Source organism: Lepus europaeus, chromosome 18 (assembly GCF_033115175.1).
Source record: "Lepus europaeus isolate LE1 chromosome 18, mLepTim1.pri, whole genome shotgun sequence".
Taxonomy (NCBI): Eukaryota; Metazoa; Chordata; class Mammalia; order Lagomorpha; family Leporidae; genus Lepus; species Lepus europaeus.
Genome location: NC_084844.1, coordinates 19719401 through 19736547, shown reverse-complemented (window position 1 = coordinate 19736547; position 17147 = coordinate 19719401). Strand labels below are relative to the sequence as shown.

Here is a 17147-nt window from a genome sequence, read left to right as displayed (position 1 = left end):
CATTTCCAATCCTGCCTCCTGCTAATGAATCCTGGAGGCCGCAGAGCATGGCTCAAGTTCTTGGGCCTCTGCCACCCACATGAGAGACCCAGACGGAGTCTGGGCCCCTGGCTTCAGCCTGAACTAGCCCTGACTGTCATGGCCGCTTGGGAAGTGAACTAGTTGATGGGAGATCTCTTTTTTTTTCTTTTTTCTTTTTTTTTTTTACTTTTTGACAGGCAGAGTGGACAGTGAGAGAGAGAGACAGAGAGAAAGGTCTTCCTTTTTGCCGTTGGTTCACCCTCCAATGGCCGCCGCGGCCGGCGCACCGCGCTGTTCCGAAGGCAGGAGCCAGGTGCTTCTCCTGGTCTCCCATGGGGTGCAGGGCCCAAGCACTTGGGCCATCCTCCACTGCACTCCCTGGCCACAGCAGAGAGCTGGCCTGGAAGAGGGGCAACCGGGCCGGCGCCACGGCTCACTAGGCTAATCCTCTGCCTTGCGGCGCCGGCACACTGGGTTCTAGTCCTGGTCGGGGCACCGGATTCTGTCCCGGTTGCCCCTCTTCCAGGCCAGCTCTCTGCTGTGGCCAGGGAGTGCAGTGCAGGAGAAGCACCTGGCTCCTGCCATCGGATCAGCACGGTGTGCTGGCTGCAGCGCACCAACCACGGTGGCCATTGGAGGGTGAACCAACGGCAAAGGAAGACCTTTCTCTCTCTCTCACTGTCCACTCCGCCTGTAAAAAAAAAAAAAGAGGGGCAACCGGGACAGAATCCGGCACCCCGACCAGGACTAGAACCCGGTGTGCCGGCGCCGCAAGGCAGAGGATTGGCCTGTTGAGCCACGGCCCCGGCGGAAGATCTCTTTCTATCACTCTGCCTTTCAAGTAGATGAAAATAATAAACGTAAAAAAAAAAAGAGCAAGGTTAAAAAAAAAAAAAAAAAAAGCTCATTGACTTGCATCCTTTACATCCTTTAGATCTCTGCACTTACAGGTTAAGCCTAAGCCTGCAAAGCCAGGAAGCTAATATCCCATGTGGGCACTGGTTCTAGTCTGGGCTGCTCCAGTTTCAATTCAGCTCCCTGCTAATGTGCCTGGGTAAGCTGTAGAGGGCAGCGCAAGTGCTTAGGCCCCTGCATGCATGTGGGAGACCCAGATGGAGCTGCAGGCTCCTAGCTTTGGCCTGGCCCAGCCCTGGTCATTGAAGCCATTTGGGGAGTGAACTAGTGGATGGAAAATCTGTCTCTTCCTTTCTCTATAATTCTGCTTTTCAAATAAATAAGTCATTTAAACAATAAATAAAAAGGAAATGACAACTTAAAAAAGATCTCTGCATTCCTTTTTTTTTTTTTTTTTTTAATTTGAAAGTCAGAGTTACAGAGAAAAAGAGACAGAGATCTTCTATCCACTGGTTCACTCCTTAGATGGCCGCAATGATGGGCTAGGCCAAGCCAAAGCCAGGAGTCAGGAGCTTCTTCCAGGTCTCCTTGTAAATAGCAGGGGCAAAAGAATTTGGGCCATCTGCTGCTGCTTTTCCTAGGCCATTAGCAGGGAGCCGGATCAGAAGTGAACAGCTGGGACATGAACTGGCACCCATATGGGATGCTGGTGTGGCAGATGGCAGCTTTAATCACTACGCCACAATGCTGGGCCTCTTTCAGTTGTTTGTTTTTTGAGTTTTTTTTTTTTTTTTTAAAGATTTATTTATTTGAAAGGCAGAGTTACAGAGAGAAAGGGAGAAACAGAGAAAGATCTTCCATCTGCTGGTTCACTCCCCAAATGGCTACAACAGCAAGAGTTAGGCCAGGCCGAAGCCAGGAGCTTCATCTGGGTTTCCAACTTGGGTGCAGGGACCCAAGCACTTGGGCCATCCTCCACTGCTTTCCCAGGCGCATTAGCAGGGAGCCGGACTGGAAGCTGTGCCGATACAGGATGCAGACATTCGCAGGCAGTGGTTTTTCCCGGCAGGCCACAACGCCAGCCCCCAAGATCTCTGCATTTCACTGCATGTACAAATCATACCTCAGTTTTAAAAAAGCCACTTGAATAGCCTACTCCCCTCTTCATTTTATAGATGTAGAGGGAAAAGGCTCAAACAGTAAGACTTAGTAAAGACTTTAATGATTTACGGTATTCTTAAAATGTACAGGGCAGTTTAGTCAGAAGTTCTCTAAAAATCCGATCTCTTCACAGATGCCAATCATTTGTGACTTTATTTTGCCCTCATTAACTCCATCCACTCCAAGTGTATTTAAAGGTCTCTAGTTAAGAAAAGCAGCAACGTTACAAGCCTAATCCTAACAAATCATATTTTGTCTCCCTACTATGTAAAGTCAATTCTACTCATTTGCATTGGTGATAATCAATCAAAGGAAGTATCCTAAATTAATAAATTCTTCTGTTGACTTACCAGATTGGACACTCTAAGATTTTCTGCATAGCATTAAGGACATTTTGTACTTCTTCAACACGAACTCCAGACAAATCCATTTCTGTCCAATGAACTTTAACACATAAATTAAAAATCACGTGTATAAGTAGACCACTTAAAAAGGGTATAAAAACGACAACTTAATTTTAAGTATCATTTCAAAATAAGAGAAATTTGAGTGGAGTTTTAGAATTACACCAACCCACAGAGCTAATGACAAAAGGCTTTTACTTTTTAAAATTCTGCACGAAGCCTTGTGTAATTAGACGGTTTGAATTCTCTACAGTTTACATATAGGTTTCCAACGGGGTGAGTGGTGACAGCCTCAGCTTTCTCCAGCCATCCAGGCTGGCTTTTTTCTCTTTTTCTTGATTAAAACCAAAGGCACTGCCACCAAGGACAGCAAAACCTACACCAGGAACACTCGCCACCCCTGCCTTTCTCCAGAGCTTCCCACAGACCTGTTCCAGCTCCAACGCACCCAGAGCACCTGCTACTGCTGATGCCCCTCTGTGTACATCTCTCCCGTCCCCTCCCCAAAGTGCCTACGGATCCAATTCCAGAGGGCTCTGTCTCACACAAAATCCTGTCTCCTCCTCTTCCCGGACAGTCCTGGGCCTTCTTCCAGGTCCTGCCTCCGGCATTCTTACGCTCAAGGTGTCCCCTGCACATCCGGTCACCCGGATTCCCTCAGACACACGGTGGCCTGTCCTTACACTCAGTGCCCGCCTGGTGACTCAAACTGTCCCCCTCCCCAGGATTCATCTCAGAGCCACACAGCTCGTAGGCCCTTCGGGTTTCACCCCCACACCCTCCGGCCCGACGAACGCCCATCTCGCTCTCCTTCGGGAGACCACTCTTCTCACAGCTGTTTGTTTCTCAACTGACCACCTCCTGGCTCCCTCCCCATTTCCTAGGGGCTCTCTCACCTTTAACCAGATCGGAGTCCGGGCTTTCCGGGCCCTAGGGCCCAGTTATCTGAGAAACCGCCCCCGACAGTAATCGGTCCAGAAAGCCGCAGAGAACTCACGACGCGCAGTCTCAGTTTCAATTTATCTGTAATTCCCGCGCTTTCGGTCGCCATGGAAACCCGCCGCTTCCGCGGAGCTATAGCCTCTCAGATTGCGAGATTAAGGCACGTAAACGGAAGGGCGGAGCAGGAGCCTCCCGGCTCCGGATTGGCCATCCTCTCTTGCCCCGCCCCCATGACGTAATTAGAAAGCGACGGGAGAAAACCTTCTGAGTTTTCTATTAGGCGGCAGCCCCCTCGCCTCTACGCTTCTGGTTACAGCTTATTACGTCACAGTAATTGCTGGACAAGGGTTGGAATCGCTACCTGAGGCCTGAATATGAGCGCAAGGTAGTGCTCAGAACAGTCGCAAGAAGAGAGCCCATCCCCTCACCCTTTCCGCCGCAATGGACGTGCCCCGTTTAGGTAAATAAAAAGATTGTCGGGGGGAAGAAACTACGATCTCCAGCATGCATTGCGTAACGAAAAGCCTTCGCCACAGTGCTCCTTGGAAACTGTAGTCTTATGGAGAACAGCTCCCGACTCTGGAAACGATCCTCGCGACACGTAGTTGATAGACTGGAGCCCTCCGCGCGGTTATGCACGTCGACAGCTATGGACTGGAGTGCTGTTAGGTGTTTATATCTTAAGAGCGGACGCTAAAGAACCTGTAAGTTCCAGGAAGACTACAATTCCCGTCAGGCCTCGCGAGTCCTCTAAGGTCCGCGACCCGAGGGAAGGCGGAGGACGCGGAGTTTGCTTGGGGAGGGGTAACCCGCCCCAGCCTCGGTCTGCGCACTCGTAGTTCCGCCCCTCGGCCCCGGTGTTTGTTGTTGTTGTGAGGGTCAGGTTGTCTCTTCCCCGCCCCCGCCAGGGCAGTCTCAACCAATCAATGGGGGTGGTCGTTTTGAGGAACAAGGGTAAGAGCCAATCATCTTGTCGGAAACTCCGAGGAAACAAGGGACTAGGCCCTGTCTCTCTCCGCCATGTTAGGTTCTGCCCGCAGGGAGAGCAGCAGAGCTGGCAGCGAACGGTCTTTGCACTGGCCTCCGGCAGGCGCCCCCCGGGGGCGGGAAGCTGGTAAGCAAGCTGCTGCGGTTACCTAGGAGTGGGGTCACGTCACACTGAATGGGTTTGGGGAAGTTCAGGGGAGGAACCCTGCAAAGAGGGGCGACTTTTTCCGTGTCTAGGGGCAGCCAGTCTTTTTAGTGACCAGACGAGAGCCGTTCGCGCTCGGAGGGACCGAGGGAGCCGATGCCGCCGGCGGGGTGGAGGGGCCGTGGCTCAGAACGCCTGGCTTGTACCGACGGGCGGTCGGGATCTCCCAGTGCAAAGAGGGCCTAGGCAGAGGAGTAAGACTCCTTAGGGGGCGATGACAGTGTGTTGGGGACATGGAGTGCGAGGCAGACGGGAGCTGGAAGAGCAGGATGAAGACGCTACCCACACATCCCCCTCATCACATCGTCCCCTTTCTGAGACCCGCGTCCAGAGACCTTAGGGAACTTCGGCATTGGAAAAGCCAAAAACACCTAGCTTTCATATCACACTAAAAGCCTGGATAGGACAGTAATCAAAGCTTGCAGTCCCACGTCTGCTTCATTAAAGGGATTTTTTTTGAGGCTGAAAAAAAAAAAAAAAACCGACGTAGAGGAAAAGCTGACTTGTGCCAAGCTAAGGTGAGTCAGTGACATGAACTTATAATACCAGTTATGAAAGCCGAGGGCGTGGGCCCCAGCTACCTGACTGTACGGGCTCTACATCTATAGAGCCAGGGAACGAGCCAGAGTTGAAGTATTTCCAAAGTTCAAGATTTATGCTCTCGTTTGAAAGAGTTTTCACATGAACGCCAAAGAGATAGGCAGTTCTTTATGAAGACCTGGCTGTGGTCCAGCTAAGCTAGAATCTCCCACTTCCTGTTTGCTCCCCGTTGGCAGACCAGCTGGGTGAGCGCCAAGTATCTGAACTAATTTCTAATGGGATAATTCGAACAAGAAGGAGGAAGATTGGTTTCCTTCCGGACTTTCAAAAGTATGAGAATGTGTTTCTTGACATTGGAAACTAAAAGTAGATTTCCGAATATCCACTTAGAGCAGGCAGAGTTAGTCACTTCATTTCTCTGATTTTTTTGCACAAGGTCACAGGGAATTGTCAGGGATTCTACCCATATCATAAGGACCCCAAGAGATGTATTTCACGTGAATGAATGCTAGAAGTCAGTAGGATTGCTGCGAGCCTGGCATTACTTTGTGATGAATTTAAGTAGAGAAGAAGAATGGGAAAATTTGCAGAGATAATTGAGTAAGTTTATAAAAATAAAATCCTGATCTTCAGAGATTTCAGTCTTTAAAGTGGCAGTCTCGGTTGTATTGTTTGAGAGTAGTTCGTTATACTGTGAAAAGAAATAGTATTTTTAAGCTTCTGAAGACTTATTTGAGAGAAATACATGTTCATTCCTAAACCCTTGCGATGGCTGGGTCTGAGCTAGGTAGAAGCAGGAGCTGGGAAGTCAACCCAGGTCTTCCACATGGTTGGCAGGTACCCAACTACCTGAGCCATCGCTTCTACTTCCCAGTCTGCATTAGCAGGAAGCTGGATTAGAAGCCAAAGCCTGGAACTGAATCCAGGTACTTCAGTGTGGGATGTGAGTGTCATAACCAGCAGCTATAAACTGCTAGGCCAAATGGCTACCCCTGAAGACTGGTTTATTGTAGTAATGTCCTTTTTTTTTTTTTTTTTTAAGATTTTATTTATTTATTTACTTGAAAGGTAGAGTTGTAGAGAGAAACTCTTCTATCCACTGGTTCACTCCCTGAAATGGCCACAATGGCCAGGGCTAGTCCAGGTTGAAGCTGGGAGCCTAGAACTCCATCTAGGTCTCCCACGAGGGTAGCAGGGACCCAAGTACTTGGGCTGTCATTCACTTTTTTTCTAGGCACATTAGCAGGGAGCTGAATCAGAACTTTGATATGGGATGCAGGCTTAACCTGCACCAGAACACCTGTACCCTATTATATTAATTTCTTCCTTTTTTTTTTTTTTAAAGATTTGTTATTTATTTGAAAGAGTTACAGAGAGAGATAGAGTCAGAGAGAAAGAAAGGTCTTTTATCCATTTGTTCACGCTCCAAATGGCCACAACGGCCTGAGCTGGGCGGATCCAAAGCCAGGAGCCAGGAGGTTCTTCCGGGTCTCCCAGGTGGGTGCAGGGGCCCAAGACTTGGGCTATCTTCCACGGCCTTCCCAGGCCATAGCAGAGAGCTGGGTCAGAAGAGGAGCAGCCAGGACTCTTAACTGGCGCCCATAAGGGTTGCTGGTGCTGCATTCCAGGGCTTTAACCTGCCTCAATACAGCGCCAGCCCTATTGTATTAATTTCTATACTTGAAAAATGTTTTCAAAGAATTTGCACACAGATTTTATCTGATCCTTACAATAACATTGTGAGACAGGCAAAGCAAAGAGATTAGATCTATTTTACAGATTAGAGAGCTGAAGCTCTGGACTTAACTGGCTTGCTCACAGTTACATGGCTAGTATTGTCCCAGAGCTATGTGTGGAACTGAGGGCTTCCCACCCCTTGTGCCACCTCCCCCTCTGACACTGGAAACTTCTAGGCCTTAATCTTGTTCATCTCTTATCTCCTATTCCTAGAATAGAATCTAGCTCTTTGTAGCTACAGATTAAACATTTGCTGGTGAATATGCTTAAGAGCTGGCGTTTTCAATATAATTAATATCTATCTTCAGACCACTTACACTGTTTTTCATGTCATGAAAACAAACCAGTTCAACATAACAACCCGTCAGTAAACAAAATCCTTGAATAAATACAATGGCCAGAATAGATATTTGATTAAGGAATTGTTCACTTCTTAGGTGTTATGATGGCATGGTGGTTTAGTTTTGTTTATTCGTATATTTTAGAAGGTGATACTCAGTTCTTTTCAGATAAAAGGATAAATATTAGGGTCATCCAATAGGGAAGGAGACTGCCTAGCAAGATTGCTTCTGAATTTGTAATTGTGGAAATAGCAGGTGGGTCCAGAGGGATTCCTCATATCCTCTGTACTTTCGTGGAGGTTTAAATGTTCTCATTATAAATAGTTTTTTTTTTAAGTTGGATTATTATAATTTGGTTTTACAACATTACCTGGCTGTGGTCAGTCTAGTATTGGGGCAAGGGAGTGCCAAAGGTATAGATGAAAGGGCTTTGGGGCTGGCACCGCAGCTCAATAGGCTAATCCTCCGCCTAGCAGCACCGGCACACTGGGTTCTAGTCCCGATCGGGGCGCCAGATTTTGTCCCGGTTGCCCCTCTTCCAGGCCAGCTCTCTGCTATGGCCCGGGAGTGCAGTGGAGGATGGCCCAAGTGCTTGGGCTCTGCACTTCATGGGAGACCAGGAGAAGCACCTGGCTCCTGCCTTCGGATCAGCGCGGTGTGCCAGCCGCAGTGGTCATTGGAGGGTGAACCAACGGCAAAGGAAGACCTTTCTCTCTGTCTCTCTCTCTCACTGTCCACTCTGCCTGTAAAAAAAAAAAAAAAGAAAAGAAAAAGGGCTTTGGGTTGATCGTGTATTACTCTTTACTTTGATGCATGTTTGAAATTTCCCATTTAAAAAAATTCAGACTACAAAATAGCACAGTAACTTGGATGAAGGATATTGAAAGCTACTCCTGGGTAGTTTCTTGGCTGGTGTTTTGGCCATTGAATGTTTGGGTTGCTCAGTGTAGGCAAAAGCTGCTTCCCCAAGAGAAATGTAGAATGTCACAAGTCCCTGTAAGAATGTAAGTTCCCTGAGACCAGAGACCTTGTCTACTTTATCCATCTCCTTATCTCCTGCTACCAGTGACTGTTTAATTAACCAATCATTATTAAGTGCCATAAAATCCTTGTGGATTTTATAAGTGCTAAATTATTTCTTTGGGTGTGGTCAAAATTAAATATTCTGAGCAGAATTATTTCCAATGAGGAAGTACCTAATTAACTGTAGGAATAATTTATTTGAAAGATAGGGAGAGACAGAAAGGGTTCTTCCATCTGCTGATTCACTCCCCAAATGGCTGCAACGGCCAGGGCTGTGCCAGGCCAAAGCTAATAGCTTCATCTGGGTCTCCCACTTGGGTGGCAGAGTCTTAAGCACTTGGGCCATCTTTTAGAATTTTAGAAACAGTCTGAGGCATTGCTGTGGCCTCCCCACCCCCGCTGAGCACCATTAGCAGGGAACTGGATGGGAAGTGGAGTAGCTGGGACACAAATCAGCACCTACATGGGATGCCAGCGTCACAGGCAGCGGCTTATCTGCCACGCCATAGCATAGTGAACTTTAGTTAAACCGCCTACTAGATCATACATTTTATAAAAGCAGGGACATAGTTTCTCTTGTTCACTCTGTGTCTTCCAAGCCTGACCTGTATTAGGTCCTGACAAGTATTCCTGAGTGAATGTTTACACAGTGTACAGAACGATTCCTAATGTATTTTCTCTCTGTCCCCCCCCCCCCCACTGTCTCAACTCTAGCCCCACAGCATGGAACTACAAGTTACTCTAAATGTCACTTTTAAAAATGAGACTCAAAGCTTTCTGGTGTCTGATCCAGAAAATACAACTTGGGCTGATGTGGAAGCTATGGTGAGTGTTAACTTTGTTTTGTTTTGTTTTGTTTTAAATTTCTGTACACATTCAGTACAGTTTCCTTTTGAGTATTTTCTTTTTTTTTTTTTTTAGGATTTTTTTTTTAAATTTATTTGAAAGAATTACAGAGGCAGAGAAGGGGGGGGGGGGTCTTCCATCTGCTACTGGTTCACTCCCCAAATGGCTGCAATGGCCAGAGCTGTGCCAATCAGAAGCCAGGAGCCTGGAGCTTCTTCTAGGTTTCCCACCTGGGTGCTGGAGCCCAAGGACTTGGGCCATCTTCTACTGCTTTCCCAGGCCATATATAGCAGAGAGCTGGCTTGGAAATGGAATAGCTGGGACTCGAACTGGCGCCCATATAGGATGCCGGCATTGCACGTGGCAGCTTTACCTGCTATGCCACAGCACCAGCCCCAACTTTGTTTCTCAATGGTTTAAGCATATTTTTAAAGCATATTTTTTCCGAAGGTTAGCTATTTTTAGCAGTGTTACTCCATAGCTGTTAATACTGTCATATTTGCCATTTCTGGGACTTTCAGAAAATGATTTTGTACTTGAGTTCAGTATTTGTACTGGAGATGTGCTCCCATAAAGGAAACAAACAAGTTCCTTTTGAAGAGTTCAGAAAGGGAAGGCAAAATTATTTTTTCAAAGTAAGATGGAATTTGGAAAATTTTATTAATTTTAGAAACAGTCTGAGGCATTGGTGTGGCCTCCCCACCCCCGCTGAGCACCAGGGGAATGTTCTGATGCCTGAGGCCAAATAGTTTCTGTTATTTGTGAACTACTAAGGATATAGCTTACATTTTGCAAGAGCCAATACTGCGTTTATTGCTAGGTCAGAGGTTGGACATACTGGAATTGAGCAGGAAAAACCCCAGAGGTGCTTAGACAGCAGTTCATCTGTTCCTTTTTTGCTGCTGCCTTTCCTCCTCTTGGTTTGCCCTTTGTACTCTTCTGGTTTTGTTTGGTTTGCAGTGGTGAATGTTTTACTTCTCGTTTGTGGATCGACTGAAACTCGGTGAAATTCAGCTTTTACCTGGTTATGTGTAACTAAAAAGAAAAAGAAGTGGTGGAGAGGCCTTAAGAGACAATCTGATTAGTCCTCTGCCCTCTACAAAATATCTTTGTACTTAGACTCATGATTATTGAGAAAGAAGTTGGTTCTCATTTGTCAAGAGATCTGATAATCAAACACAAATATCTTCCTTTCCCTAGTAAATGAGCCAACAATTTGCCTTTTTTCTTCATTGTGAACTTTAAATTATAGAAGTATAACACATGCCCATTATAAGAACTAAAACAATCTAAACATACATAAAGAAAAAAAGTTAGTATCCCTCTAAAGCTTTAGTCTACAGTATTCTTGATATTGTTGAAGCATAATATAGTTAAGCATCCCTTATTGGAAGGTTGTTTCCACTATTTTTTTTTTCTTTTTGCCACTATAAAATAAACTGCAGGAGATATGCCTCTTCTCTTACATATAACTTTAGGCACTGTTCTATAGGATACACTTTATATTATCCAAAAATGAGCTTAGTGGGCCACAAAGCATGTCATTTAAAATTTTGGTAGAGACTGCTGGATGCACTGCGGAACACTTGTAACTCGCAGAAATGTATGACTGTGTGTTGAATTTTTGACAGTAGCTTTAAAACTTTTAAGCTATTCTATAAAATAGCATCTCATTGTTTTAAATTGCGTTGTTCTGACTACCAGTGAGTTTGAACATTTTTTGTATATTAGGCATTCTTATTTTGTCTTCTGTGAATTTGCTGTATACTTTTGCACGTTTACCTGGGTTATTGATCTTATAAGCAATTGTGCTGATGCTTTCTGTTAGAGATATTAATTCTGTGTCTGTTAGAGTTGTAGATATTTTTGCTAGCATCAATTTTGACTATTTGTAGTAATTTTTAAGCATGTAAAGTGAAACATGAAATATGCCCATCTTTGTTTTTTGTTGACTTTTAGGTTTCTGTTACAACTTGCTTTTTTGATGTCTTAATCATACAATGTGTATATTTTATTTGCAGGTGAAAGTTTCATTTGATCTGAACACTATTCAAATAAAATACCTGGATGAGGAAAATGAAGAGGTGAAGTATATTTTGATACCCACTGCTAGGAATAAAAAATAGGGATCTTATTTCTTCAGGGGCATATGGGGCTAGAGAAGTTCTGAGTAGTGATTATCTTACTGTGCAGTGGCTTAAATGTACAGGTTGGAGAGTAGGCATGTAGCCCAGTGGCTAAGATGCCCATGGCTCACATTGGAGTACCTGGCTTAGGTTCCAGCTCCAGCTCCTGGACTCTGCTTCTTTGCAGTGCAGACCCTGGGAAACAGTAGTGATATCTTAAGTAATTGGGTTCATGCCACCTGTGCAGGAGACCTGGAATGGGTTCCTGGTTCCTGACTCTGGCCCCAGCTCAGCCCCGGCCTTTGTGGGCATTTGGGCAGTAAACCAGCAGGTGGAAGTCCTTCGCCTCTCAAATGTAAAAAGAAGCACAGGTTGAACACCCCTAATCAAAAGTCTGAAATCAGAAATGCTCCAAAATCCAAAATGTTTTGCTCACTGCCGTGGTGCCACAAGTGGAAGATTCCACAGTGGACCTCACGGGACAGGTTGTAGTCAGAATATAGCTGCATTACAGATACATTAGCTTTGGACTGCACATATGAGGTGTATACAAAACAAGTGAATTTTGTATCTAGGCTTCAGTCATATCCCTAAGAAATCTCCATGTGTATATACAAATATGCCAAAATCCAAAGCACTTCTGGTCCCAAACATTTTAGAGAACGGGTACTGTATTTGATAATTGCATGTTCTAAGATGACTTGTGGGATTTGAAATGGAGTTGAGAAATAGGGAAGCAATGTTGAAGAATATCTGAGTAATCACTTTGTAAATTTATAGGGATCTTATGCTCAGATGTACCACAATCTGCCATTTAGTTTATTAACAATGGCTAACCTTTGAGTGATTGTAGTATGTCAGACTAACCATACTATGTGTTAGATATATTAGGAACATCTCTATTACCTATGAGGAAGCTGAGGCACAGAGGTTAAGAACTTGCCCAGAGGCACAAAAGCTTAAAAGGAAAAGGAAGAGAGTAGGGGTTCAAGCCTATACCCTCACCACTCTATAATGTTGTCTCTTAATGAGGTAAAGGAGGGCACAGCAGAAAAGCAGTAAAATCCCTTAACTGATCCTCGTGTCCAGCAAGTGATACTGGAAGAGCTGAACCCCTGACCTGAGGTTTTGCTTCTTGCCTGTGAGGTTGATTCTGGTCACAGAAATGCTTACTTGATGAGATGCTTATGATTCACTGTTTTTCCCTTTTTTAGGTGTCCATCAACAGTCAAGGTGAGTCCCTGAGGTGTTCAGCTTTATTGGAAAGCCTTAATCTGCTCATCACAGTATCTTCAATTATACTCAAACCTTGTTGCAATTTTCATTTTAGAGTAGAAGTTGGTATACTATAAGTTGACATTATAGTCATTTATTTATAGGCATTAGTTACATGCAGGAGTTTTACTGTATTGCACTCTTGTATATAGGGTGGTCCCTTTGAATGGGCTTTATGCTCAGTTTTCATGGTAATCTGAAAATTATGTGCCTTCAGTTTGACAGACATAACTTCTTTTTTTTTTTTTTTTTTTTGACAGGCAGAGTGGACAGTAAGAGAGAGACAGAGAGAAAGGTCTTCCTTTTGCCGTTGGTTCACCCTCCAATGGCCGCCACGGTAGCGCGCTGCGGCCAGCGCACCTCGCTGTTCCGATGGCAGGAGCCAGGTGCTTCTCCTGGTCTCCCATGGGGTGCAGGACCCAAACACTTGGGCCATCCTCCACTGCACTCCCTAGCCACAGCAGAGAGCTGGCCTGGAAGAGGGGCAACCGGGACAGGATCGGTGCCCCGACCGGGACTAGAACCCGGTGTGCCGGCGCCGCAAGGCGGAGGATTAGCCTGTTGAGCCACGGCGCCGGCCAGACATAACTTCTTACCCTGATGTTGCATTTGTCTCTGACTTGGTGTGCATGTACGTTAACATGAGCTTAGAAACACGTTACGACGTGTTTATCAGGGTTTATCCAGGGTTTATCAGATGGTTGGTTATTCAGAGCTTGGAGTGCATTTTTTATGGGAACCGTGTTTATACAAATATTAACACTTTCCATAAACTCCCTAGAATCCTGAGCTTCACAACACCTAGTTGTGAAGAAGCTCGGTTGAGATTTTTTTAACTGGAAGGCTCCGGTAGCAAAGAAACGGATTTAAGAGATGGTGGAACCTGATCTGCAGTAACCTCTCTTTGTAGTAGGGTGAGAAGGGAGTTTGTCAACAAAGCGACAGTAGCTGTTCGTATATGGGGATTGTAAGGTAATATAAGAATTTTTGTTGTTACGATTGATTTGTTTTGCGCCAGCATTAGGTGTAACCAATAAAGCTGCCACCTATGATGCCAGCAGCCCAAGGCACTGGTTCGAGTCCCCACTTCTGATTTGTCTCCCTGCTAATGGCCTGGAAAAGGCAGCACAAGTTGATCCAAGTGTCTGGGCCTCTGCTACCAACATGGGAGACCTGGAAGAAGCTGTTGGCTCCTGGCTTCAGCCTGGCCCACCCCTGGGCATTGCAGCCATTTGGGGAATAAACCAGTGGATGAAAGATATCTCTCTCTCTTTAACTGCCTTTCAAATAAATCTTTAAAAAAAAAAATTATTTATTCGAAAGGCAGAGTGTCCGATATCTTCTATCTTGTTTACTCCCCACATGGTTCCCATTCGAGTCTCCCACGTGGGTGTTGGGGTTCCAGGTACTTAGGCCATCATCCACTGCCAGGTATGTTAGCAGGGAACTGGATTGGAAAAAGAGCAGCTGGGACTTGAACTACCACTCTGATAGTGGATGCCAGCATCACAAGTGGCAGCCAGCCTCAAGCTAAGAATTCTTAAAATCACGAGTAGCTCTACCTTTTAAAAGATATTGTTATTGTCTATATTCAAGATATACAGCATGATATTGTAGATACATGTGTATTAAAAAGGTTGCTATGGTGAAATAACAAATCTGTCATACAGTTTCCATCCCACTGCCACCCCCATGGCAAGAGCAGCTATAATCTACTCACTTAGCAAATGTGAATATGAAACACTGTTACTAACCATAGGCCTCCTGTACATTAGGTGTTTAGGATTGACCATGCTTAATAGGGTCTTTAGAGGGGTGATAAAGAAATATCACAGTGTGTATTTTTTGTTCTTTTAGGAGAATATGAAGAAGCACTTAAGGTAATGTTATCTCATTTCCAAATAATTTTTAAAATAGCTACTATCAAAACTTGAACCTGAATTTTATAATCCATGGAGAGTGGCTAATAAGTGTGAACAGTGAAATCTAGTTGGGGAAGCCTGTGACGAGTAGGGCGTACCAGTATCTCAGAGGGCAGCCCCAACCACAACGTCCCTCCCAGGTAACATCCCATTTTATTGCTGTTTTTGGTGCTACCATCCTGGCATTTAAAAAGAACTCCCTGAAAGATACTTTCTGGTTCACATTTTACATCTCCTTCCTTCACCCTGCTGCTTTCTATGGATATTATGATATTATGTAAGGGCATTTAACATGTGAAGTATCGAGTTACATAGAGAACGGTCTCATGTTAAGATAGTAATGATTGGAGCATTCCTGAAGTCATTTCTTTTCTTTTCTTTTCTTTTCTTTTTTTTTTTTTTTTTTTTTTTGACAGGCAGAGTGGATAGTGAGAGAGAGACAGAGAGAAAGGTCTTCCTTTTTGCCATTGGTTCACCCTCCAATGGCCGCTGCGGCCGGCGCATCTCGCTGATCCGAAGCCAGGAGCCAGGTGCTTCTCCTGGTCTCCCATGCAGGTGCAGGGCCCAAGAACTTGGGCCATCGTCCACTGCCTTCCCGGGCCATAGCAGAGAGCTGGCCTGGAAGAGGGGCAACCGGGATAGAATCCGGCGCCCCGACCGGGACTAGAACCCAGTGTGCCGGTGCCACAAGGCGGAGGATTAGCCTGTTAAGCCACGGCGCCGGCGACATATATCAATACTTTTTAAAATAAATTTTTTGCACTGTACAAGTTTTACACACTTTATTAACATGTAAAATTATAAATATTTATATGGTACTATGTGACATTCAAGATATGTTTGGAGCCTTTATGCTCCTTTCTTCTAGTTCTGTGTAAATACACTTAGTTTCTGAGTAGTTTTTTACAAGGCTCTCCCAAATGTCTTATTAAAGGTTTCTTTGTAGTTTATAGTCTTGAACAAGGGTCAACAAAATGTAATCAGTGGACTGGTTTTCTGTTCTTATGACATTTTATTGGAACACAACCATGACCATACTTTAATTAATGGCTTTTGGTGCTACAGTGGCAAAATTACAGAAGGGAAATGGTTTGCAAGCTAAAATACTTACTAAGTGGCTCCTTTAAAAAAAAATTGATCTTGAATAATAGCTTTCATACTTTTTGTCCATAAAATGCCTTATGAGAAGAGTTCCTTATTTAAATTGTTTATGCTTAAGGGATATAATGTTTTGATATATATATACATCGTGAAATGATTATTACAGCCAAGCTATTTAACATGTCCTATATTATCCTTAAATGGAATTCTATTTTTAAATGGAATCTTAAGAAGTGTAATACATAAAACAGATAAAAGAACAGTTGTGAATAACAGTGAGTTGATGAAGGGAGCTAGAAACCCCATAGGGTTGGCCATTAGTTTTGGACACTGGAGTACCTTCTTAGAATCCCAAATTCTCCTTGAATTAGGAAGATGCTATTCAAAAAAAAAAAAAAAAACTTGACCGTTTAAGGTTGCTTTTTAGTTTCTCCAGTTCTAATGGTCTGGGATTGACTTTTAGACCATTGAGATGGAAGTCCATGGATGAATCTGATATAAAAATGTATTAAACAGGAAAGTAGTAACCCAGTTAATGCAAACATGTCACCTAGTAAATTTTCTGTGCTAATTACCTATTTTTGTGTTTTACTAATAAAACCATTTCTAGTTCAAAAAAATTTTTTTTTCCAAAAAAACCCTAGCAGACTGGGTGTTCATGTTGTGTGTGATGTTTGGTTTGATATAATAAAGCAAATATAAATCATGATGTTTTCCAGCGTAATTTACCACTCTTCTGTTAGGGCATCTTTGAAATTATATTTGGAAAAAAGAATCATCAAGTATGTTTTTGTTTCCTAACGTGCTCTCAGATGGCAGTCAAGCAGGGAAATCAGCTGCAGATGCGAGTCCATGAGGGGCACCATGTTGTTGAGGAAGCCCCTCTTCCAGTGGCAGAAAAACGAGCTGCCCGAATGGGGAAGAAGCCACCTGCACATTGTTCCTCACTGGTGAGAGTCTTGGGATCAGACACAAAGAACTCAGAGGCTCCTGCAGCACAGGTATGAATGGATAGACTTCTCCATCCAATTTTCTTTCTCTTTTTTTTTTTTTTTTAATTTTTAAAAAATTTTTTGACAGGTAGAGGTAGATAGTGGGAGAGAGAGAGACAGAGAGAAAGGTCTTCCTTCCGTTGGTTCACCCCCCAAATGGCTGCTACGGCCGGCGCACTGCACCGATCCGAAGCCAGGAGCCAGGTGCTTCTCCTAGTCTCCCAGGCGGGTGCAGGGCCCAAGGACCTGGGCCATCTTCCACTGCCTTCCCGGGCTGTAGCAGAGAGCTGGCCTGGAAGAGGGGCAACCGGGACTAGAACCCAGGGTGCCAGCACCACAGGCGGAGGATTAGCCTAGTGAGCCGCGGCGCTGGCCTCCATCCAGTTTTCTAATGTTATGTCTCATTGATCTAAGATTTGCATATTCATCAAAGATTTAGTAGTTATTATGATTATCCCAGTCTCTGACTTTTTGAGGCTGATAACAGAGGCTTAATTCTGGAGAACAGGGAGCCAGGTAGGATAGAAACTCTGTTTTGTTTTTATATTCGTTCATTCTGTGACCCTTTTTTAACCATATGTTTGTATAACTTGATGAAGGAAACCTAAAAATAATATACTTCAGGACAGTTATACTAAATGGAAAAAAGAATCAAGATCTTGATTGCGT

At 44.5% G+C, this 17147-nt stretch overlaps 2 protein-coding genes across 15 annotated transcripts in view; one reads left to right on the top strand and one right to left on the bottom strand.

The window, feature by feature from the left end:
* The window catches only part of BRCA1 (BRCA1 DNA repair associated), a 74400-nt gene extending 70909 nt beyond the window's left edge, over positions 1–3491 (bottom strand). For 4 of the 8 annotated variants that reach the window (XM_062174843.1, XM_062174844.1, XM_062174846.1 and 1 more), the window contains exons 1-2: positions 3338–3491; positions 2388–2481 (exon numbers count right to left, since the gene is read on the bottom strand). In XM_062174843.1, coding sequence (XP_062030827.1) covers positions 2388–2467 — 80 coding nt within the window. In that variant the 5' untranslated portion in view covers positions 2468–2481; positions 3338–3491. The remainder of the gene's footprint in view (positions 1–2387; positions 2482–3337) is intronic. The other 4 variants (XM_062174849.1, XM_062174850.1, XM_062174851.1 and 1 more) reach the window with 2 other exon arrangements.
* A 187-nt stretch (positions 3492–3678) lies between these two features.
* Positions 3679–17147, top strand: part of NBR1 (NBR1 autophagy cargo receptor) — a 32977-nt gene continuing 19508 nt past the window's right edge. For 2 of the 7 annotated variants that reach the window (XR_009864246.1, XM_062174866.1), the window contains exons 1-6: positions 4377–4497; positions 8931–9041; positions 11084–11146; positions 12403–12421; positions 14321–14343; positions 16299–16487. Coding sequence is in view for 6 of the 7 variants with exons in the window: in XM_062174866.1 (XP_062030850.1) it covers positions 8940–9041; positions 11084–11146; positions 12403–12421; positions 14321–14343; positions 16299–16487 (396 nt within the window). In the remaining variant the exon portion in view is untranslated. Of the gene's footprint in view, positions 3844–3864; positions 4088–4376; positions 4498–5072; positions 5094–8930; positions 9042–11083; positions 11147–12402; positions 12422–14320; positions 14344–16298; positions 16488–17147 lie in introns of those variants that run through there. The other 5 variants (XM_062174865.1, XM_062174861.1, XM_062174863.1 and 2 more) reach the window with 4 other exon arrangements.